This window comes from Propithecus coquereli, unplaced genomic scaffold (assembly GCF_000956105.1).
Source record: "Propithecus coquereli isolate 6110/MARCELLA unplaced genomic scaffold, Pcoq_1.0 Scaffold44, whole genome shotgun sequence".
Taxonomy (NCBI): domain Eukaryota; kingdom Metazoa; phylum Chordata; class Mammalia; order Primates; family Indriidae; genus Propithecus; species Propithecus coquereli.
Window position 1 is genome coordinate 6,863,359 of NW_012150174.1, and position 22,003 is coordinate 6,885,361.

At 43.4% G+C, this 22,003-nt stretch overlaps 1 protein-coding gene across 4 annotated transcripts in view; it reads right to left on the minus strand.

Annotated features, from left to right (window-relative positions):
- Positions 1–22,003, minus strand: part of TEAD1 (TEA domain family member 1 (SV40 transcriptional enhancer factor)) — a 161,447-nt gene that overhangs the window by 19,618 nt on the left and 119,826 nt on the right. For all 4 annotated transcript variants that reach the window (XM_012654247.1, XM_012654244.1, XM_012654245.1 and 1 more), the window contains one exon: positions 8,629–8,802. In XM_012654247.1, coding sequence (XP_012509701.1) covers positions 8,629–8,802 — 174 coding nt within the window. The remainder of the gene's footprint in view (positions 1–8,628; positions 8,803–22,003) is intronic.

A 22,003-nucleotide genomic window follows, 5' to 3' on the forward strand; every position in this document is an offset into this window, starting at 1 on the left:
GTGGGCTCAGGGGCCCAGTGCCCCTGCCCAACCCAAGGGCAACAGCAGCTGTAGCTCGCCATCCACAGCTGTTTTAAATAATAATAGGAATAAACTCAGCCGCTGCTCTTCAAGTTACTTCTCACTAATTATGGCATATATTTACATCTACAAAATAGAAGATTTTTAAAAACACCACCAAGAGCCCCTTTATTGTGCAGATTGGCACCCCTATTTGAATTTCATAAACATTCAGTACTTCAAAGAGTCTTAAGAGCTTGCTCTAATTACAATATGCACTAGTTGAAAGGCTGCCTGTTTGCATTGCAAATTCCTACAAATACCAGCATTCATTAAAAAAAATTCAATTAATATCACCCACACAACTTCAGGTAATCGCCACTGGCAACTTCACACTGTGGCTGGGATGAAAGAGTCAGGGTCTCAACCCCAACGACACAGCAGCTGCACAAGCCAGCTCCTTCCGAGGGAGGCAGTTAACAAGTACTGGGCGCCCAGCCGAGCGGGCCCAACGCTCACGCCCGTCAGGTGTGTGAACTCTGGCCCAGCCACAGCCCACTCCCAGGAAACAGAGCCGGTTTTTTTTCGGTTTGGAGTTTCTGTTCTTGAAAAGTCTTTCACAGAACAACCACCCCAAAGCAACAAATATATGTAGTCAACTAACATTTTGTCTGTAGGGTTGCCAGACAAAATACAGGGCACTCAGTTAAATCTGAATGTCAAATAAACGAGGGGTGTGTGTGTGTGTGTGTGTGTGTGTGTGTGTGTATGTGTTTGTTTGTTTGTTTCTCCCAAATATTGCATAGGACCTATGTACATACACTTTCAGGATTCAGTTCAAATGCCATGTCTTTGTGGGGCCTTCCAGAATGTTCTCTGGCAAAAAGGGTCCACCTCTGTGCTGCCACAGCAAGCTCTGTCCACAGTCTCAGCACAGCCCCTACCCCGGTTACCTGCCTGTGTGTCTGCCAGCATCTGCCATCCCTCACCAGACCCTGAGCCCTCAGGCAGAACCTCTTCCTCACGTCTGCCTCCTCAGTTCTCTAGAAGCAACGCTGAGGTCAGTGAATGTTTGCTGAATGACTTTCTAGTGATGGGATGGCCGGGAAAAGTTTCTGGGTGAGTCTCTTGAGGTCTCTTCCTCCTTCCAGACATTGCTTGAGAATGATTCCTCAAACAAACTATCAGGTGTTAATACGAGCTGGCTAAATGGCACAGTGCCCAATGTGTAGCAATTTCTTTAGGACTATTTACCAAATTAAATAATTTTCCAGCCAACTAACTAAAAAAAAGAACAAACTTGAAAATCTATTATATACATTGTACTGCTGAACAAACAAAGGCTACAGAGAGAGAATCCCTGCTCCCTCCCGGAGTCCCACAAAGAAGTTAGGACACAGGCTGGGGAAGCAGGAAGGAAGCAGGGCTGGGCAGCTGCCTACTCAGAAAGCACTAACAAGCTCCAGATTATTTGTCTTGAGAAATTAAACCAAAATGGGTGGATGTGCAAATTTAGTGATTCCCTATTCCTGAGGAATCGAATAGGGCCTGCTTATCAACAGATAATTTTTAAAAAAATAGACTGTGGGTGAAGATAATCATATAACCATAGTCTACCCGAAGAAATTTTAACATCTATTAGCCCCACAAGAATCCCTGAATATGGTGATATTTCTCGCCAATCTTTCTTCTATTGAAATCGTTCCATCAGTTAATATTGTTCAATTAACTTCAAAACTTAACACTTTTTTTTCTTTTTTTTTGAGACAGAGTCTCGCTCTGACACACTGCTAGACTACAGTGGTGTCATCATAGTTCACAGCACCTCAAACTCCTGGGCTCAAGAGATTCTCTTGCCTCAGCCTCCTGAGTACCTGGGACTACAGGCACGTGCCATGACACCTGGCTAATTTCTCCGTTTTTAATAGAGATGAAGTCTCGCTCTTGCTCAGGCTGGTCTCTTAAACTCCTGAGCTGAAGCAATCCTCCCGCCTTGGCCTCCCAGAGCGCTAGGCGTGAGCCACTGCGCCTGGCCAAAACTTAACACATTTTAAGATGACACAGAAGTAGAGAAAAATGGAAAACTTATTGAGCTGAAAGGCTCCTTCTTACTGATAGCAGTTCAAAACATGTGGGGAACAAATGATTCCATATTGCTAATTCCTCTTCCATGAATAGCTACAGGGACATTTGGTTCCAAATGATAGATTCAAGTCTACAATTCCAACCTAAATCATGCAGAATCCAATTAGAAACAGGCAGAAACTCCAAAGGGGGGGGGTCCATTCTGCCAGTTTACATATGCAACCGGTTTCATCTCCTTAAATAAAGCCCAGTTGTTTTATTTACAGCGGCTGTCATTTTAGTGGAACAAATGTGATTTCATTTCTACCAAGATAAAAGCATCTTATAAAGGCTGCCCCCTTTCCAGATAACTCACGTCCCCTTTCTCTGTTTTATAAAATCTTCTCACATCTGTGTGGTTAAGTAAAACTAACCTTGCTTTTTCTCCTGTAAAATTAAGAAAGTAAATTATGTGACTGTGTTAATTGTTTATGCTGAATGATCATAATTCCAAGAATTTTAAAAAGCAAAACATTATTCATGACTATAGGATAACATCATATAGCCTGGTTCTAAGCTATGACTAATTTTATAATGTTTTGGGGGAGAAAAGAAATACTAAATATATATTAAAAAATATGTTATAACCTGACAATAGGATACAAATCCATACAATTTCATTTTCATTACTTTATTATTCCAAACAAAGTGTAAGACTAAGCGTTTATTGTACTAAAGATTATTACGAATATAGTGTTCGGCTGTAAGGTTCATGAATAGCATATAAAAAGCATGCAGCTTTCTTTAGACCAGTGTTCCCAATCTTGACATTCTTGAGCACTATTAGGACAGACAGTGGAATGTTGAAGCCCCTCCAAAGATATAAGTTTCAACTGCATTTCTTATTTGGTTAAATCCATAATTTTGTTTCCTTAAGTAAACCTCACATGGCTGGAAATTAACTCCTTTTGACAGTCATCTGCAAGTTGTACTTGGGTTTTGTCCTTCAGGATACACGACTGAATCACATCCACCTCTCCTGGCTCTGGAAATTCTATGAGCAATTTCCAAGACAGTTGGCATTTCTTTTATCTTATATTAATTGCACTGTCCGCCATATCACAGGCAACCCATCTACCTGAATCTCAATGCTGCAATGCAGCATGGCTCTGTCCCCTCATGGGTGGACATCCTCCCTTCTTGGGGCCTACACAGCACCCGATCGGCGTTTTATAAGGAAAAAAGCAGTATGGTCATCTGCCAGTGACAAATGTTTGCCTCACAACAAATCTGGTTCCAAAATTCCTCTTCAATCATAACAACAATTTCAGTGCTGTATCAACGTGTAATTTTCTGAGACATTTTAATTAGGGATCCAAATTTAAGCTAAAATTCAGCTGGTTGTGGAACTATCAGCGCAAATAACTCAACTAAGGGGACAAGGGAATGGCAAGATGTTGTCTACACTGGCCGGGGTCAGGCAATAATAAGCACATAACAACTTACTCCTCTGCCCAGTGTGGGCAAGGTGCTTATGATGCTAACTGTAAGTGGCACCCAATTTTAGGACTGTCAAAATGGGAACAAATGTATATCTCAGAATTGAGGGAATATGGTATGTTTAACCTTAATAGTTGTTTCTACAGAGAATGAGGAAGAATTAAAGACTATTGACTCATGCCACCAAATGGATGCGCCTCGAAAACATTATGGTAAGTGAAAGAAGCCAGATGCAAAAGACAATGCACTGCATGATTCCATTTACGTGAAATGTCCAGAAAGGCAAATCTGTGCAGACACAAAGTAGATTAGGGGTTGTCTGGGACATAGGAATTGACTACAAATGGGCACAGGGGATCTTTCTGGACTGACGGAAACATTCTAAAATTTGATTGTAGTATGGTTATACAATTCTGTAAATTTTTCTAAAAATCATTACATTGTATATTTAGCATGAGTGAACTTTACAGAATGTAAGTTAGACCTCAATAAGGCTCTTAAAAAAAGATTTTGCTGGGCAAGGTGGTGCATGCCTGTGGTCCCAGCTACTCAGGAAGCTGAGGCAGGAGGATCTCTTGAGCCCAGGAGTTTGAGGCTGCAGTGAGCTGTTGATTGCGTCACTGCACTCCAGCCTGGGCGACAGAGAGAGACCTCAGTGGCTCTTGGGTGTCCCACACCACCAAGGCATGAGAGATTGTAAGGCTTACATGGTAGAAGGGGCACCCATGCTTCTTTGATGCTGTCATTCATTTGTGTTTGGGGGCCTGAGTCCTGAGATGCCAGTTGGTCTTCCACCCTGAAACCAGGGGAGTGACTGCTACTTGGTTCACTGCCATCCCATCCACCTCAAAGTGCCAACTGGCAAAGAGCTGCAATGCCCACGTCTTGGGCTTATGTACGGGTAGTTCAGACAGTACACACCATTTCTTCCACAGCAAACTCCTCACTGATGTAGCCCGACAGAGTCCGGGCCGGGGGTGGCAGCCATTTTTACAGCCTCAAGACGCTGGGTACTTTAAGAGGAAAAAGGGAGAAGAAGAAAGGGACTAGGTCCAGGGTCTCTGTTTTAATTTACTGAATTCACACGAAAATAAGAAAACCTGCTCAGCAAATTGCTGATCCAAAAGGTATTTCAAAGGGAGTGTTAAACCTACTTATAAACATCCACTGGAAACACCCAATGAAATCCCGGGATAGATATTCTACATGTAACCCATTCATACTGTCATTAGAGGAAGCCAGTGAAATTTCAAATTGTAAACCCAATTTAAATTGCCCTCCCTCTTTTATTTTAACATAGTTACAACTGAATTTCTTTACAAAGGTTAAGTTCCTAACAACGATCTGAAGGAGAGATGTTTTTCTATCACATTCGCAGAAGTGCTCAATCTTAATTCTGCAAATCTTAATAAACTCAGAATAATTGTTTCTAAATTCGTGCATCTCACACCAGCCACCATACACTAAAAATCTGCAATCTAGACCTCATTATTTGGGGATTCATAACTGAAGGGCCCCATCACTGAAAGCATTTATTAAAATCATCTACTGAGTAAAACAGAGGCAATTTTGGAAGCAAAACCAAAATAACTTTCTAAACACTCCCTATACCACTTTATATTCAAACAATATGCTAATTATCAGAAATCTTATCATTAAAAATCACTGTTTAATTTGAAAGTACTGAAAATGATTTCTTTACATATCCTATAATTTCTAATTAGCTTTTCATTAACTTGGATAAAAACCTCTTTTTATAGCCTTTAAAATAGTGGCTTTCACATTTTTTGATCAAAGGATCCCTTTTAAACTCTTAAAAAAATTATTGCTGTACCAGGCAGCCTGACCCTGACCTAAGGTAAATTCCCACAAGTCTTTCCTGGGTTTTGAATTTGCAATAACAGGTGTGAGCATTTTAGCAGCAGTTTGATGATCACATATGATACTGCAAACAGGACAAAAAAACAAAACAAAACAAAACCACTGAGGACCCTTAAAGAGTTATTGTTTATTGTAGGTTCTATCTATCTATATTATCTTTAGTAAAAATTAAAACTGAAAAAAAATTTAAATGTTAATTACTCCATTTTAAAAAATAAGCTCATTACATGTTAATATGTATCTTTTCAAAAAACTAAACATGCTTGTGTTTTTAAAAAATTAGTAAGAAGGGTAGTGCTGTTTTACATGTTGCAGTGGGCTCTTCAGATATCTGCAGTCATTTTTCTTTGATACTACATCACAACTCAACGAGCGGTGGTAGTTTCTTGAAGGTTAGCTGGAATGTAGACTCTGAAATCACATCAATAAACCTTTCCATCTCTGCTATGTTAAAATCTATTGGTCTATCTGACACAGTATCAAATCACATTTGTTAGTGGATCTCATCAGAAAAGTCTTTAAATATTGGTAAGTTGTCAAGTTCACTGCGGTGGATACAAACTTCCCAAAATCTTAATTTTCATTTGAAAGCTCAAATGTTATCTTTGGCGACAAATAATGTCTTTCGTTTTCCTTGATGTGACAGGCTCACTGTGTTCATTTTCAACATGCACTCTAGATTCAAGATGTAATAAAACTTATAAAGGACATTCTTGGCTTTACTGATTCTTTTTTTAAAAACTGTGTGCATTTGAGTAGCAGAACTACTGCTTTGCATACTAAGGCATCAGCAGTTTTACCCCATTGCTTTCGCACCACCAGTGTGAATGTAAACATAGTGCAAAAGGCAAATCATGTCTCAGTATTGTAATGACAATAATTTTGACCCTGTCAACCCATTAAAAGGATACCAAGGAACCCCTAGGGGTTCACAGGCCACATTTTGAAAATTGTCATGTTACCATAACTGATGCCCCAACTGCCATTCAAATCGCTAAAAGGCAGACATCAATTTAGAAAAGGAAAGTGACTGCTACTTCTTTTTCAGGTGTATTACTGACCCATCAACCATTAATATAATTAGAAGGCTACTACTTCTAGCCGGATTTCAATATGGTAGCACAAAAAATGAAATCTAGTTACCAAGGAAGGATAAAAGAAACTAAACTTAATATGTAAATTTCCCCCCCAGGAATCTAAAACATGAATTTTCTTTAATTGATCCACTTGCTCCCATATTTGCTGTGCTTTTATGTGTAGGTGCTTGCTTGAAAGAGATACGGAGAGTCTCAGGGTGACAGATCCTGTGGCCAGGGTTCACAGGGTGTTAGGCAGCCAGGAAAAGAGCAGAGGCATTCAAGTCAGACAGATCTCATTTCAAGTTCCAGGTACCTAATCTACATGTCGCTTGTCCTCTGTGATCTCTGAGCCTGTTTTCTTAGTTGGATATGGGGCAAATTCCACTTAAAACAGAAACTAGTTGAAATGCATGTAAAACATTTAGTTCAGCTCCCAGCCCACAGCAGACATTCAATAAATGGAAGCCACTATATGCATAAGGTCTCCCAGAGGCGATCAGAGTCCGGAGGGGAGGGGACACACATCCAAATAATCATGACACAGCATGGGAGCTGATTAACCACAAAATACAATGGGAGTAAAAGAGAAAAATCAAGGGTCTGCTTAAATGAGGAAGGTGCTGTAACAGAGGAGCCTCTGTCTCAAGGAAGAGAAGTGGGTGCAGTGGTACAGGAGGAAAGAAAAAGAAAGAGCATCAGATATGCAAAGTGGGCAGAGACTGGACCGGTGGAGCCAAGGGGATTTGGCAGAACCCAAGAGAAAAACACCTGGAACCAGGCCACTTAGGGCCTTTAATGCCATGCTAAGGGGCACAAACATTTAAAGCAATTTTTAGATTATTATTATTGTACAGACTAAGGAATTATAAACTCTCAGTGCTAGCAGGTTATCTGGTCTTCTGCCATCCCTCTATCCCCCTAATACACACACATTATACTTACCCCTTGTTCTGACCCATTAGCCATCCCCCAGCCCAAGCTTACTAGTGGACAAGGAAGGAGTCCTCTCGGAGGTTGCCGAACATCAGCAAAGCTCCAACAGCCAGGAGGAATTTGCCCATGTTGTTTCAAACCATGAATGAAGTATATACGGGTTGAGTATACCTTATCTGAAATGCTTGAGACCGGAAGTGTTCCGGATTTCAGATTTTTTTGGATTTTAGGATGTAGTTTTGTGTCGTTTACCAATGGGACACTTCCTGCAAAATGCAGTTAGGCAATTTTGTCATTGTGCAAATGTCATAGCATGTACTTACACAAACCTAGATGTACAGCCTACTACACACCTAGGCTATATGGCATAGCCTATTGCTCCTAGGCTACAAACCTATACAGCATGTTACTGTACTGAGTACTGTAGACAATTGTAACAATGGTCAGTATTTGTATACTCAAACATAGAAAAGTTATAGTAAAAATACATTATTATCACCTTATGGGAACACTATCCTATATGCGGTCTGTTGACTGAAATGGCATTACGTGGCACATGACTATATTTGCATCATACCTACTGGCTCAATAGGTATCATCTGAAAATCTAAAGTCTAAAATGCTCCAATGAGCATTTCCTTTGAGCATCATGTCAGTGCTCAAGAAGTTTCAGGGCATTTCGAATTTCAGATTTTCAGATTAGTGATACTCAATCTGTACTGAGCAAAGCCGTGTTATATCCTCTCAAAATCTTGAGGCATGTAACTTTATCTTCACCCCAGCTCCAGGTCCTATGCTCCAGTGGAATTTATAGGTTGCTTTGTTTAATGGGGCGAGGAGAAACAGTAAAGAGGTATCAGTCCCCTCCCTGTTTTCCACGGTGACACTTGTTATCTCTAGTTATGAGTCACTGCATGAGTGAGCCCCGAAGCCCAAAGAGGCCCCCCATCTTTCTTGCCCTTTGGCAGGGACGGTGAATGCCACCTGGATACACCGTGTTCACGTACGAGGCCAGCATGAGGACAGTAATCCTGTGATCCCTTGGTAAGTCTATAAAGGAAACACAGGTGTAGTCGGTGTAAATCCACGGCCAGCTGTGCTGCACCGCACTCACGTAAGAGATGTGACCATTAGACAATAACCATGGAAATCACAACAATGTCTTACTCACCCAGAATTTTACGAGGAAGAAGGCATTTTGAGGGCCCTTTCCAAACAGTTCCTTTAAGCCACCTTTCTTTTCAGGAAATTTGTCATAAATCTGACGAATGTCCACTGATTCGAGCAATGGGTCACTGTAAGAATGGTTGGCATGCCCAATGTGCACGAAGAGGTGTTTGTTGTACTGTAAGAAGAAATCAACAGAAACATTTCCATTACAAACCCTTTGATCAAGCTGGACTCATCCATCTTGAACTGGATAAAGAGCAGTAAGTCTAGAAATTCTGAAATTAGGCCTTGAACAGCCTACGGTCTACGTCTTTGAAAAAATGAATATGTTAAGAAAAGCCGTTATAACTCAAGGTTAAAACGATCACTGTCTTTGATTGACAAGGGCACATATTTTCCCAAATGGCTAAAAAAGGCTTTTTGTACACATAGTAATAAACGACAGCTCAGGATGTCCAACTACCAAACCAAGAAACAACCGTTACCCAATTTCACTCGACTCAGCTGAAAATGACAGCAACACTCTTTGGAGCCATTTCTTACAGTGTAAGCCCAGTAAGACATATATGTGCAGTTAGCTAATATCGTCCCCCATAAGGCACTCCTCGCCCCAGCTCCCCTAGCAACAGTGTGGATGCAGCGGTCTGAGCAATGGTACCCACTTCCTTCTTCCAGCAAGAGTAGAGAATGCTGAGTTTCTTTGTCACCAGTCACCTTAGTAACCAACCCAAAACTTCTGTGTAAGAGCTGGTCAACATGTGGTTGCCAGTATAAAACTAAGATCAGGGTACAGATCATGGAGAAGATCTATAAGGCCATATGTGGCCAGTGAAAAAGAACACAGGTCACTCATTCACAAAAAAAAAAAGAAAACAAATAAAAAATCCCAAACCACATTAAGTCATTTAACTTGCAAAGGACACCCATTCCTCCCTTTGCTTTGGTATAAGACATGGTAAAACTGCAGCAAAAAGGAGCATGTCCCAACCAACAATTTTCAGCTCAGTCTGCACTGGAATCACCAACGAGCATTTAAAAATCACTATTGCCTGGGCACAAGCCAGACTAAACTGGAATCTCTGATAATGAGGCCAGCCATCAGTAATTTTTAAAGCTGGAAACGTATCATACCAAAACCATGGGATGATGACTAGTGATGTTGACCAATTTTAACCTGCAGAATGATAGAAAATATTCACAAGCTATACATTCGATAAAGGGCTAATAACCAGAATCTACAAACGAACTAAAGCACACCAGCAAGAAAAAAAAAAAAAAATCAAACAACCCCATTAAAAAGTGGGCAAAAGACATGAACATAAGCTTTCCAAAAGAAGACAGGCAAATGGCCAAGAAACAGAGTGATATCTTTATCAAGTCTTCAAAAACTCAAAAAGGTATCAGGTGATGTGAAAAAGAGAAACCTATCAAGCTCTTACGTGGACCCAGCCACATGGGTTAGCTGGCTGGTGGATTTCAGATAAGATTGAGAACCTGTTAACTACTATAGAAAAGGGTATGCTTGTGCTAGAAGAAATTAGGAAAAAAAAAAAGGTAAAAAGTGAAAGCCACTGTGTTAGGGAGGTGAGACTATGGGGGTATGCAGGAATGCCTTTGGTCTTTAATTTTCTCAAATGTTGTCACCTCATCTTTTCAACTATATGCAAACAAAAGCCCACGAAAATGTATGAGGTACAGTCCTGGCTGCTAAGGAGCTTCCAGTCTCATTAATGGCAAAAGGAGAACAAATAACACAGGCAAAGTTGGGCACAGACGCTGGTATAGAGGCAATCAGTTTGAAAAGATGAATGTGGGTTCATGCCTCATGTCCAGCTCCTCTGTTCAGTCTCTGGTTACCCACCATTACAGAAGCTGAGGGCAAAAGGCGATGTTCCTTCATTATCCAGACAACTGGACGTCTTTGTGGCCATCCATCTAATTCTCATTAATGACCTCTGCTTGCAGCTAGCTCTCAGCCCTACCCAGTTCTGGGAGGTACCATTTCTGTAGCTCTAGTGCCTTCTGCAGGCAGTGCATTTATGGGAAAGAATGGAATGCAAGCAGAGCCTGGGGGCCCCCATGAACTCAATCTGAGTCTTCCAGCTGGGCTCCTCACCCTGCCTCGCCAGCTGCCCACAGACCAGGCCAGAGCTAGGGAGAAGTTAAGAAGCTGGGAAACTTGAAGTCTTTTCGCTCTTGACATTGCAATGCCCCCGGACTGTGCTGTTGGAAATAGGGACCACAGCCCTGACCTCTGCAGTTCTAGAGGCAGGAAGGTGAACAGAGGGTAAACTTCACCACATGTAGATGGGGGCCATGAAGGTACAGCTGAAAAGCAAGGGCTGGGGACAAAGCACAAAAATTCTGGAGCCAGACGCAAACCTGAAATCTCAAGCCTTCTCATATGCAGAATGGGGATATATATTAACAATACATGTTACACAGCACCATTCTGAAGATGAAAGGAAACAGTGCACAGAAGGTGCTTGGCATAGGGCCTGACATATAAAAAGTGTTCAATAAATCGTAGCTGCCAAGATTACTATAGTTATGGTTTATTATCATGTGAGATTAACTAGATCCTGGGGTAGAAGCAAAAAACCGTTCCTACTTTAGCTATCCCTCCTGCCTAGCAAAGAAAAAATAAACACAGATAGCCAAGAGCTGGAAGCAAGTTGTAGAGCCGTGTGACTGTTCAAATCCTCGATTATGGCCCACTCACCACCGGCTGCCCAGGGCGTGGGCCCCTTACCCATCTGTGCCTGGAGAACTTGTGTCCGCTCAACGCTGTGAGCAATATGCTTTTAATATATCTGACCTCAGGTAATCCCTGCCTCATGATGACACTGTAGGTGGATTTCATTTAAATCATTTTACAGATGAGGAAATAGAAGCTTAGAGATGACTTGCCTGAGGTCACACATCCAGGAATAGTCCTGGAGTTAAGAATAAAACTTGGATCTGTCAACACCACAGCCCTTGCTTGTGTTTGCTGCAAACATCAGCCACACTGTCTTTCAGAAGAAAATGCCTAAGCCCTTCTTTTTCTAAAAGTTGATTTGAGAAGGGGGGAAAAAAAAGCTAAACAGTATTTTCAAAGGTCCATGAAACTAAATTAAAATTCAGGAAAAACATAATGATTCACAAATGCATCAGATAGAGTCCTCAAAGGTTTCTATTTTGAGGAAGTTACCTCTGTGCCCAAGTGGCTGAACAGAGAAGGGGCTGGCTGTCTTGGCCAAAGGAAATCGGCACTGCCTTGCCAAGGCTGGTGACTTGAAACCGAACCCTGACCATTGGCATCTGAGTGGCTTTACTCCTGCCAAGAGGTGGTGACTTTGTTTCTAAGAATACAAAGGACTACAGAAGGTGTCCTGGAGACCACAGCATTGAAACAAACAGACCTCCCTGTCTCCTTAATTCAACCTGAGTAGGTCAGGAATCCATCTGCCCCTAAATCCAAAGGGCTGAAAAGAAAAAAAATCTACCTGATATGTTTGGGTTCAAGTTTTAATGAAATTAAAACTCTAAAAACCATTAGGTGAGGCTCTAACCACTTCCCATCTGTCAGTTCTCCTTATAAGGGAAGAAGGCTAGGGTGGATTCCTCATTTGTCTCCCTCTTTCCCAAATAAATCCCATCTTCTCTCCACTAGTGGTGGTTTCCCTAAAACTAAAGATGGCACACAAAAACAAAAAAAGCGGCAATTCTGGCCGGGTGCGGTGGCTCACGCCTGTAATCCTAGCACTCTGGGAGGCCGAGGCGGGCGGATTGTTTGAGCTCAGGAGTTCGAAACCAGCCTGAGCAAGAGCGAGACCCCATCTCTACTAAAAATAGAAAGAAATTAATTGGACAACTAAAAATATATAGAAAAAAAAATTAGCCGGGCATGGTGGTGCATGCCTGTAGTCCCAGCTACTCAGGAGGCTGAGGCAGAAGGATTGCTTGAGCCCAGGAGTTTGAGGTTGCTGTGAGCTAGGATGACGCCACGGCACTCTAGCCCGGACAACACAGTGAGACTCTGTCTCAAAAAAAAAAAAAAAAAAAAACGGCAATTCCATTCCACAGAGCAGAAAACAAATACACACGCAAAAAAACCAAAACCCAAGTATTTGAGGCAACATATGAGTGGAAACAGGGCAAATGTCGGTGAGTTATGTATCCCAAGCACAAGATTATATTTCTTCAATATCCCAAACAGAGCTTCTTTGACTCATCCAGAAAAAGTACCCCGAGGTACTCAGCAGAGGCACACACAACTGATCAACATACCAAGGGCAACAACAGAAAAGGTACTCACTCTGCGTATTTCTTTTATGGATTTTAGTAGAACAAACCAGCATACCTACCACCCATTATATGCCAGGCACTGTGCCAGGCACAGGGAATACATCAGCTAACAACACAAAGTGCCTGTCTTTACAGAACCTACAGAGTGACTGTATGGAACTAGCTTGCTGCCTCTACAGCTAGAATCACGTTGCCCAAATAAATATATGCTCCCTTAGTTCCTACAGAGAAGAGCGGGATAGAGACAGTCAACACCATCTCTCCTGCACATCACATGAATTAAATCAGCATTTACCTGCTCTTTGTAAAAGAATGACCTTATTCTCCAGCATTAAACACACAGTATTATTCATTGGCAAGGAGAAAATATTAATATGTGGAATTCACCTAGAAAATGACAATGAAGAGTTCTGCAAGTCTAACACCAAGTCACCTATGACATGTGAGAGTAGAATACACTCTCAGAAACATAAGGTTTCAGAACATCGACCTTCCTTGCAGCTTTTCTCAGGTAGCCATCTACAGGGGGATATGTTCTTATAAAATGAGGGAGTAAACCCAAAAAAGAGGGAGATGGGGTCTAACACAGAAGAAAAGGAAAGAAACTAGCCAGGTCTACAGCTGGCCGCTGACCGTGACAGCAACCAGTCCAGAGTGGACGTGGAGCTGAGGACTCCCGGAGGGATCTCACCAGGAGAATGGGCCTGAGAAATGCCCTGATTTACCTACCATCTGGAGAAGGGTGTTAGAGTTCTGTTAGAAGCGCTGAGGATGAATTTATGTAGTTATGTAAAAACTGAACAAATAAAAAAAAAGAGGCAACCACATACCTCTTTGTAAACTTTTGTAAAAGTTTTACAATTAAGAAAATGGTTCTAACGTTTACATTAACCATAATGTGTGCAAAATTTATACAGATTTATAGTATAAACACTGAATGGTAATTTAAAAAATTGTGATATAACCACATTGGGGGGATAGAAGGAAGAGCTGGGGGGGGAGAAGGGATAGATGCTAAATTTAGAGAGCTACATCTCAGTCTTCATGCTAAGAAATCATTAGATGATGCCTAAAACTGATGGAACAAGATCTACAGTATGTTATTTAGAAATGTAGAGATAAATATACAAAGAAATGGCTGAAAAGGCCGCAAGCAACTGTCCCTAAGGAGTGGGAGGTGAGGAAACACGACGCAGCAGAATACTGCGTTTCCCATGGGCCATGTGGTTCAATTTGGCTTATACATAATGCACATGCATTACTTGATTAAATTAAATAAACAGCCACTCAAAAACTATCTCAAAACACCATGGAGTTTTTTTGAGACAGAGAAAGAACTACAAAAGCAAACAAAAAATATTACTTCAGGATATTTACTCTATGAGTTTGTTGGCCGCCAGTTCCCTGGTTTCTAAAGGAACTCGGGTCAGACTGCAAAGCTTTCTTACAGCTCCAACATTCAGGACAGCTGGACCGGAGCTGGGACGCTTGCCTGCACGTAGGGCTCACCAAAAAGACTGACGGTGCGCGAGCAGAACTCCACTTGGATCGAGAAAGCCCCACAACACCTCACACAATCTTACTATGTGGACTTCTGACCTGGGGAAATGCCGTGTTCTCTCTGCTGCTACGATCTCTCCAGGTATTCCTCACAGTAGTTGCAAACAGTGACGAAAGAGAACGCAATCCTAGAAACTCAACACATTAACTTGTGAAGGGTCACTGAGACGCCTTGGAGGTTTAACAACGGGATCCTTCTCCCCCAAAGCCACTCGACGAGGCCACTTTCTTCCCTGGTCCCTGACTGTCCTTTTCTCTTTGCTGCTTAGGGAGCCTGCACAGAGGCGGAGGAGACACCGGCCCGGGGGGTCACACAGGACCTGGGTTTGAAGGCAGGCACCAGCACCTCCACTTCCCAGCCAAGTCATCTCAGAGAGGCCATTTCGCCCTCCCTGCGCGGTCTCCACACCCGCAGTGCGGGAGCAGTCACAGCACCTACTGTGCAGGGCTGTCAAGAATATTAAATGAGACAATGCGCACAAAATACACAACACTGTGGCTAGCATGTAATTTGTTGTTTTGTTATCATTTTCTCGAATAATTGTGATGGTTCTTTGCCTCAGATGAGAGAATTTAAAATCAATGCTATCCCTCTAATAGCAACAAACCAGAAATACTAAAATGTAAAGCAGAAAGGACGGGAGGGAACGCCTCAGACACACCAGGGTGAGTCCTACTGTTCTGATATTGCCCTCCGTGCGGAACACAGGGTGGCCCACGTAGGGGCCTCGTGTGATCTGGGCCCAGCATCCCTGCAGGCGTGCAGTGCCCTCCCCAGACACCTGCTTCCTGGCCCCCCTCTGGAGCACGCAAAGTCTGTCCTCAAAAGTGGGGCGGGGTAGCCTGGGAGCTTGCCCATCACTGCAGATGAGACAAACTGGAACAGTACAACTTCCAAAAGTGGTCACTGGGGATTTACTTTCTTCTTTTTCCCTTTTTTAAAGGACTGCTAATATGTTCTATGCTAGAGACATCTGCTGAGGCAGTTCAATTTTTGTGGAAAAGGCAGGCAAGGCCCCCTAAATCTGCTAGTCCTCAGCACCTGCGAAGCACCCTCGGACACGCCCAGTGCTGCACTGCGCCGTCTGGCCTGAAGATGGCAGTCTTCGCCTAAACTTGCTCCAAAAATTCCAAGTATTTGAAGAACGTCGTGAAACCTTGAAAAATGACTACTGTCAAATAATACCAAGAGAAAAATTATAATCCACTTAGGAATTTAAAGAAACCAAGACAAATAACTCATGTCAAAGGATGCTAATGAACAAGTTGGAACAGAACAAGGACAAATCACCTACATTTATTTCCCGTCACGTTCCTGCCGGGACTGTCTGTCCAGTCACCCGCGGGCAGCCTGGGCAGCCCTGCAGGGACAGGGAGGGCTGTGAAGCCAAGCCAGGAAAGTGAGCAGCATATTCAGCCCGGGGGCTTGCCCGTGCCCAGTGCTCCCAATCTGAACTGAGCTCGCTCTGCAGCTAACTGCTCAGGGCACCAGCCCTGTTCTGGCCACTTGGCCCCCAGATGCCCTTCATCCCTTGCCCTGTGCTCTGCCCAGAAGAGCCATCATTGCAAACAAGGAGCAAGTCAGTCCTTCCTTCTAGGATCTCACACCGGGATGCACCCTCCCCACCTCCCACTCCCGCCACCATCTCCACAGGGGCTGCTGCTATCTTAGAAAAGAGTGTCTGCCCCACAGAAGTGCAGCTGAGAGGCCCACCAGCTGAGTGAGCAACTGGGAAGGCCGGCGGCGGGCAAGGGCTCCGACCTGCCAAGGAGAGCAGATGGAGCCTGGCTGGGTCTCTATGAAACGTCTATAAAACCCGGATTTCCAGATGCTTTCAATTGCCTCCTCCCCAAATGGTAATGAAGAAAGAGGATGAGGGCCTGGAGCAGCTCAGACACTGAGCATAATGCACCACCTAGCACGAGCAGACGGGCCGCTGCTGCGGGAGGGTGCACGCTGGGGGCAGTTGGCCCTGTGGCAGCTCCGTACCCACCTGCAATGGGAGACATTCCATCTCCCATGCCCTACTAGAAGACCATGCTTGGGAAAACAGAAAAACCCGGAAGAAGCACCAAAACTGGGCACAGACAACCATCAGACTAGCTGTAGTGTTCCTCCAAAAACCTGGAAGGCTAAATGGACTTTCTGACCATTTATTCTAAGCATGTGATGGGCACATTAATGACACATGGGTTAGAATCTAGGCTCTGCTGTTTTGGAGCTGTGTGGCCTGAGGCAAGTTGCTTAATCTTTCTGGGCCTTAGCTTCCTCATCTGAACACAGGGATGACTGCTGGCCTGTCTCCACGGATCAATGTGAAAGTTCTGTGCAGGCCACAGAGAGCAGCATAGATGCTGGTGTGCTGGTTTACTATAATGAGATCCACATGTAAGCCCTGAACTAGGGGGGAGAAGGACCAGAAACTAGATCTGCCCAAACAGCCACTCCCCACCCAAACACGTAGCAACTGCCCCAGCAGCCACTGCAGGACTCGGAAGCTTCTCCAGAGACATCCCGCCCTTCTCCATCCTGTCCAGGATACAGACAATCTAGAACTGAAACTTGCTTCTTATTTCTCCAATCTAATCCCTGTACACAACCACCCTCTCTTCTTTCTTCCCCAGCCTCATCAATGTCTTATTTCCTTAGAGCTGCTCTGGTCACTTTTTCCAAACCAAGTCAGCCATCTGTGGTCTGACAAAGGAATTCTCGTTGATCTGTGAATTTAGCTTTTTGAAAGAAGCCACAAAGATATGAAATTAAATCACCTTGGGCCCACATATGACCTACTGCCTTCATGGAAAAGAATCAGGTTATCTGTGCAGGATATATCCGCAGACCTTCAGCGCAGGCTGGACCAGAGGCCTTTCCTTAGCTAGGGGAGACCTCTAGCTAGCCCCTCCAGGCTATGCAGACTGCTGGCGCCCACCCCTCACCCAGGAGGCCCCAGGCTTCTGGGCAGATCCAGCCACTGAGAAATAAAGATAGAGGGGCAGGCAGCAAACTCCCTCCTTCCCAGCTGAGGTGCTGCCACAGCCAAAGCTGAGGCCACTATTCACAAATCCTCTCCTCTCCTGGAGCCCAAATCAGCATCCCCACTTTCCTCTTTCTCCAAATGTCCATCCTTGAACTGAGAACATTCCCTGCCCTCCTCACTCCCCCAGGTAGTGGGGTCAACATCATTCTCTCACACAGAGAGAGAACGCATAGCAAAGCACTTCCTTAAATTGTAAGATCTCCCTGAATGATGGTTGTTGTGGTTACTTTACCACAAATTCCTCAAGCTGTTGGCTTTTGATTTGGACAAAGTTCAAATAGCCAACCCTGCCATCTATTAGCCAGGTCCTAGGCTAAGTTACTTCAACTCTCTAAACTGCTCTGTTTCCAAACAATACTTATTATTATTATTACTCTATTACTGCTACTACTACTACTACTACTACTACTACTACTACTACTACTGGAGACAGTCTTGCTCTGTTGACCAGCCTGGAGTACAGTGGCACAATCATAGCTCGCTGTAGCCTCAAACTCCTGGGCTCAAGCCATCCTCAGCCTCCTGAGTAGCTGGGACTACAGCTGTGTGCCACCATGCCTGGCTAATTTTGTAATTTTTTTGTAGTGATGGGGTCTTGCTATGTTGCCCAGGTCAGTCTTGAACTAACTGGCCTCAAGTGATCCTCCCACCTCAGCCTCCCAATGTGCTGGGATTACAGCCATGAGCCAGTGCACCTGACCCCAATACCTACTTCAGCAAGTTTATTCTGAGGATGGAAAGACAGAGCATTATCACCAAGGCAGTTCTTAGCAATTCTGCTTCCTCCTTGGATCCATGACTTCAAATTATATCAGCATCCTCAGTCTCAAAAGCTCAGTCATTTCCATCTATCCTCTTCCTCTCACAGCTAATTGACCCTCATGCCCTTTTAATTTTATTTCCACAACATCTCTTCCCTCTGCCACGCCCGACCAGAAGCCCTCAGCCACTGCCCCTGCCCTGGTTTGGTCCTTGTCACCCATCACCTGGACCAAGAGCATGTTTCCCTAGCTCCAGCCCATCCTCCCACCTGCTGCAGCCATCATCCTCCGGAAGCACACACCGGATGACATCCTCTCTTTAAAACGGGACATGGGGTGGGAGAATATACATTCATATCACACTGTATATGCATAAAAATCGCTACAAAAAGTCACAAGAAAGTAGTGACTATGGTTATCTACTTAGGGGTGGGACAGGAATTAGAAGGAAGGGAAATCTCCCATTCTTTTATGCTTATAATTTCAACCACATGAATTTATAAAATTAATTAATTTAAAAAATTAATTTAGAAATATTCCGGTTCCTACCTGAATTTTAATAGAGTTCAGTCACCCGGTGAGCACAAGCTCCCAAGCCTGGTACCTGTCCAGCTCTGTGGCCTGATTTCCTCTTACATTACTATAAGACATTCAGGTTCAAAACACATTTGTGGGGTGCTCGACATGTCCAGGGACATCACTAAATGTAATTATCACAGTGAGAGAATAATTCTATTATGCCCACTTTATCGACTGAAAACTGAGGCTGAGCTGGGAAGTAATTTGCCCATAATCTCACCATCAGTCAGTCCTCTCCACTAGGAGACAAAGCCACCAGAGCGTGACAGAAGATGCCTTCTAAAGTACAAGTGGGAACATTGTTTGCTTCTCTCACTCCTTGCCCCAAACCCTGAGAAGAATCACAGAACCGTGGGTTGGAAAAGGAACTCAGAGAAACCCGGCCCAACTTTCTACCCAATGTGAAGGGGCCTGCAACATTCAGCCTTGCTCGGGGAGCTCATACTTTGGAGGCAGCTGTTTTTACTTTTCAATAATGTCTTTATTCCTTCAGAAGTATAGTGAAGTGGTTAAGAACAGAGAGTGGAGCCAAACCTTGGCGCGGTCACCACTCTGGGCAGTGGATCTTGATAATGTTACTTAACACTTCTGAGCCACAGTTCCTTGACTTCTAGACTGGACATAATAACAGTACCTGTGTCAAAACGCTTGGCATAGAGCGCTTATAATAGAGCACGTAAGTGCTGGTGAGGATCATTATTGCTGCATTATATGAAGGAGTTTCCTATGTTGAGCTGAAATGTGCCTTCCCTATTTAGGTTTGTTCCTGTTCCATAACACAGCACTTTTCTTTTTCTTCCACAAGGCAGTGCTTCTGCAAAATCTAAAAAGAATCTGAAGAGAATAATCTCCCTGCCTGTCCCTCTCCATTCCAAAGTCTCCCCTTCTCCAGTTGTGCAACTCCACCCTGAGCAAACCCTTCCTACACTCTCTCCCTGCTTACGGCTGCTGCTCACGGTGAGGTCCAGGCCACGCTAGGCGTCAAGACACATAGCCATGCCTGAGAAGTCTGAGCAGGGGGGACTTGCCAGCCGTGGAGAGGGATGTGGCTCGCTGTGGGGGCTGAGGGAGCCAGTCGTGGCCCAGGATTGGGGTAGAGGAACCACTCCAGACTTTATTAGGAAAACCACTCCCGGCGCACATACAGGATTCAGCTGACAGCTCGGCAAGGACAGGTTTTCATCTATGTAAAGCAGCAGCTGCCTAACTTGGCCTCCAGAAACCAGGCCCTGATTTCAGGCCTTTTTAAATAGCCCACCCTGGGTGGAGGATCTTGCACTTAACACTTGAAGTCCTTTGACATGCAACATTGAAATCATGTAGAAAGTATATTTCCAAGCATTACTAACCACTTCTAAAATAGTCCGTGTTTTTTATGCTCTTCCTTCCTTTCTTCACCCTCTGGTGTTTTTCTCTTAGCTTTTAGCAGAGCCAAAGGTAACAGAGGGACTGACTTGCTGGTTCTCCACCAACATAAACAACTACCAACTAGGGAAGCTGCCGTCTGCTTCGCACGTGATGCAGAGACAGCAGGGGGCGTGCACCCCCTGACTATTCTCCCATTAGCTCCTTAAGCCTTGGGCTACAAAAACAGACTACTCATCAGATACAAATGGACCATACAGGCTTTTGGTCACAATCTCAGGATGTACAGTCAGCAGACCTGGATCTGAATCCCATTTCCAATGTCAGATGGCTGTGAAACACTAGGCAAGCTACTTCACGAGGACTGAATAAGATAATGCGGAGTGTTGGCACATAAAAAATGTCTAATAAATGTTGACCTTCACTGCTGCTGGTACCACTACTGCTAGGAGTGGTGGAGTGAAGAATTCTTAAGTGGCAGCAAGAGTGACACGGTGAGTCATGGTGAAATTTACCAAAGAGTAAATTTCAAGAATTGTTGGTTCTAAGGAAGACAACCCTAGAATGAGGAGGGGGCAAACCAGGTTCTTCTCTTGGCTTTGTTGCTACTTAAGTATGCAATCACATCTCATTTCCTCTTAGGAGACGGTACAGGCAGACAGACTGAGGTTCAAAGCTTGCTGCAGCTAGCAGCAAGATAGGAAGATTGTAAGACAGCCGTCTCTCCAAGCATCCTCTGTAGAAGGGAACAGAACTATCTACCTCATACAGCTGCCATCCTTAAGGTAAGGATTAAAGAAATCACTAATGAAAAATAGCTAGCACTGCATCTGGCTACTTAATCTCTGTTTGTTTTTGTCAGCACTACGTATAAGTTCTCTTTTCTACTAACAATATCTTACAACCTCATGATTCCAATAAGCCTAAGCCCTTACAAAGTAGGGTAAATGTCTGTACATATCTGTATGTAGCAAAGATTTGGAGAATCCAAATGCAAAGTTTAATCTGCTTAGGGCTCTTTAATTATTGGTCACATTGTTGGTTTCCTTACTATTTAATATTTGATGTTAAATTTTAAGCATAGCATACTCAAACTTGTTAAAATGTACCAGTTGAATTTATTTTAGAAGGCTTAATTTTCCTATCATTGGAACAAAATGTAGTAAAATTACAGAATTCTTCTGAGAAGGCTTTTGGTCTTCTGAGCCAAAGACACCATACACATGGGACAAATTTCTCAGTATAACCTTAGTCCTGAAGTACCATTACATCTTGATTGTAACAGCAGCTCGTGTTTGCCCGATAAAGCACATGTTATATAATTTGAGAGGCTAGTGCTTGAGACATTGTCAAATGCTTTGAATACTTTCGTTAATTCTCCCCCATTTCAATTCCTTAACCACCATTTCTTGCCTCTAGCACAAGAAGTATTCTTTAGGCCTTCACATTTCCACACTTCTAGAGGCTGAAATGTGACGTCAAATATACACCCTATTCACACCCTGCCACATGTTCATTTGTATGCATTAAACTCATTTGTGTTTAACTGCAAAGCCAGTGTTCACATTAATAACATGAGAATATCAGATGTGACATCAGCAATGAAGACTGAGGTTAAATAAAATAATTTCACAAAAGTGATAGAGCTCTGGTTGACAATATCTAATGGGTATCATTTACTATCATATTACAAGCCAGAAACATCAACATATATGTTAGGGGGTATTATTATTTTCTAAAATTATGCATGTTTAATCTAAAGAGCCAGTAACTTTTAATTGTG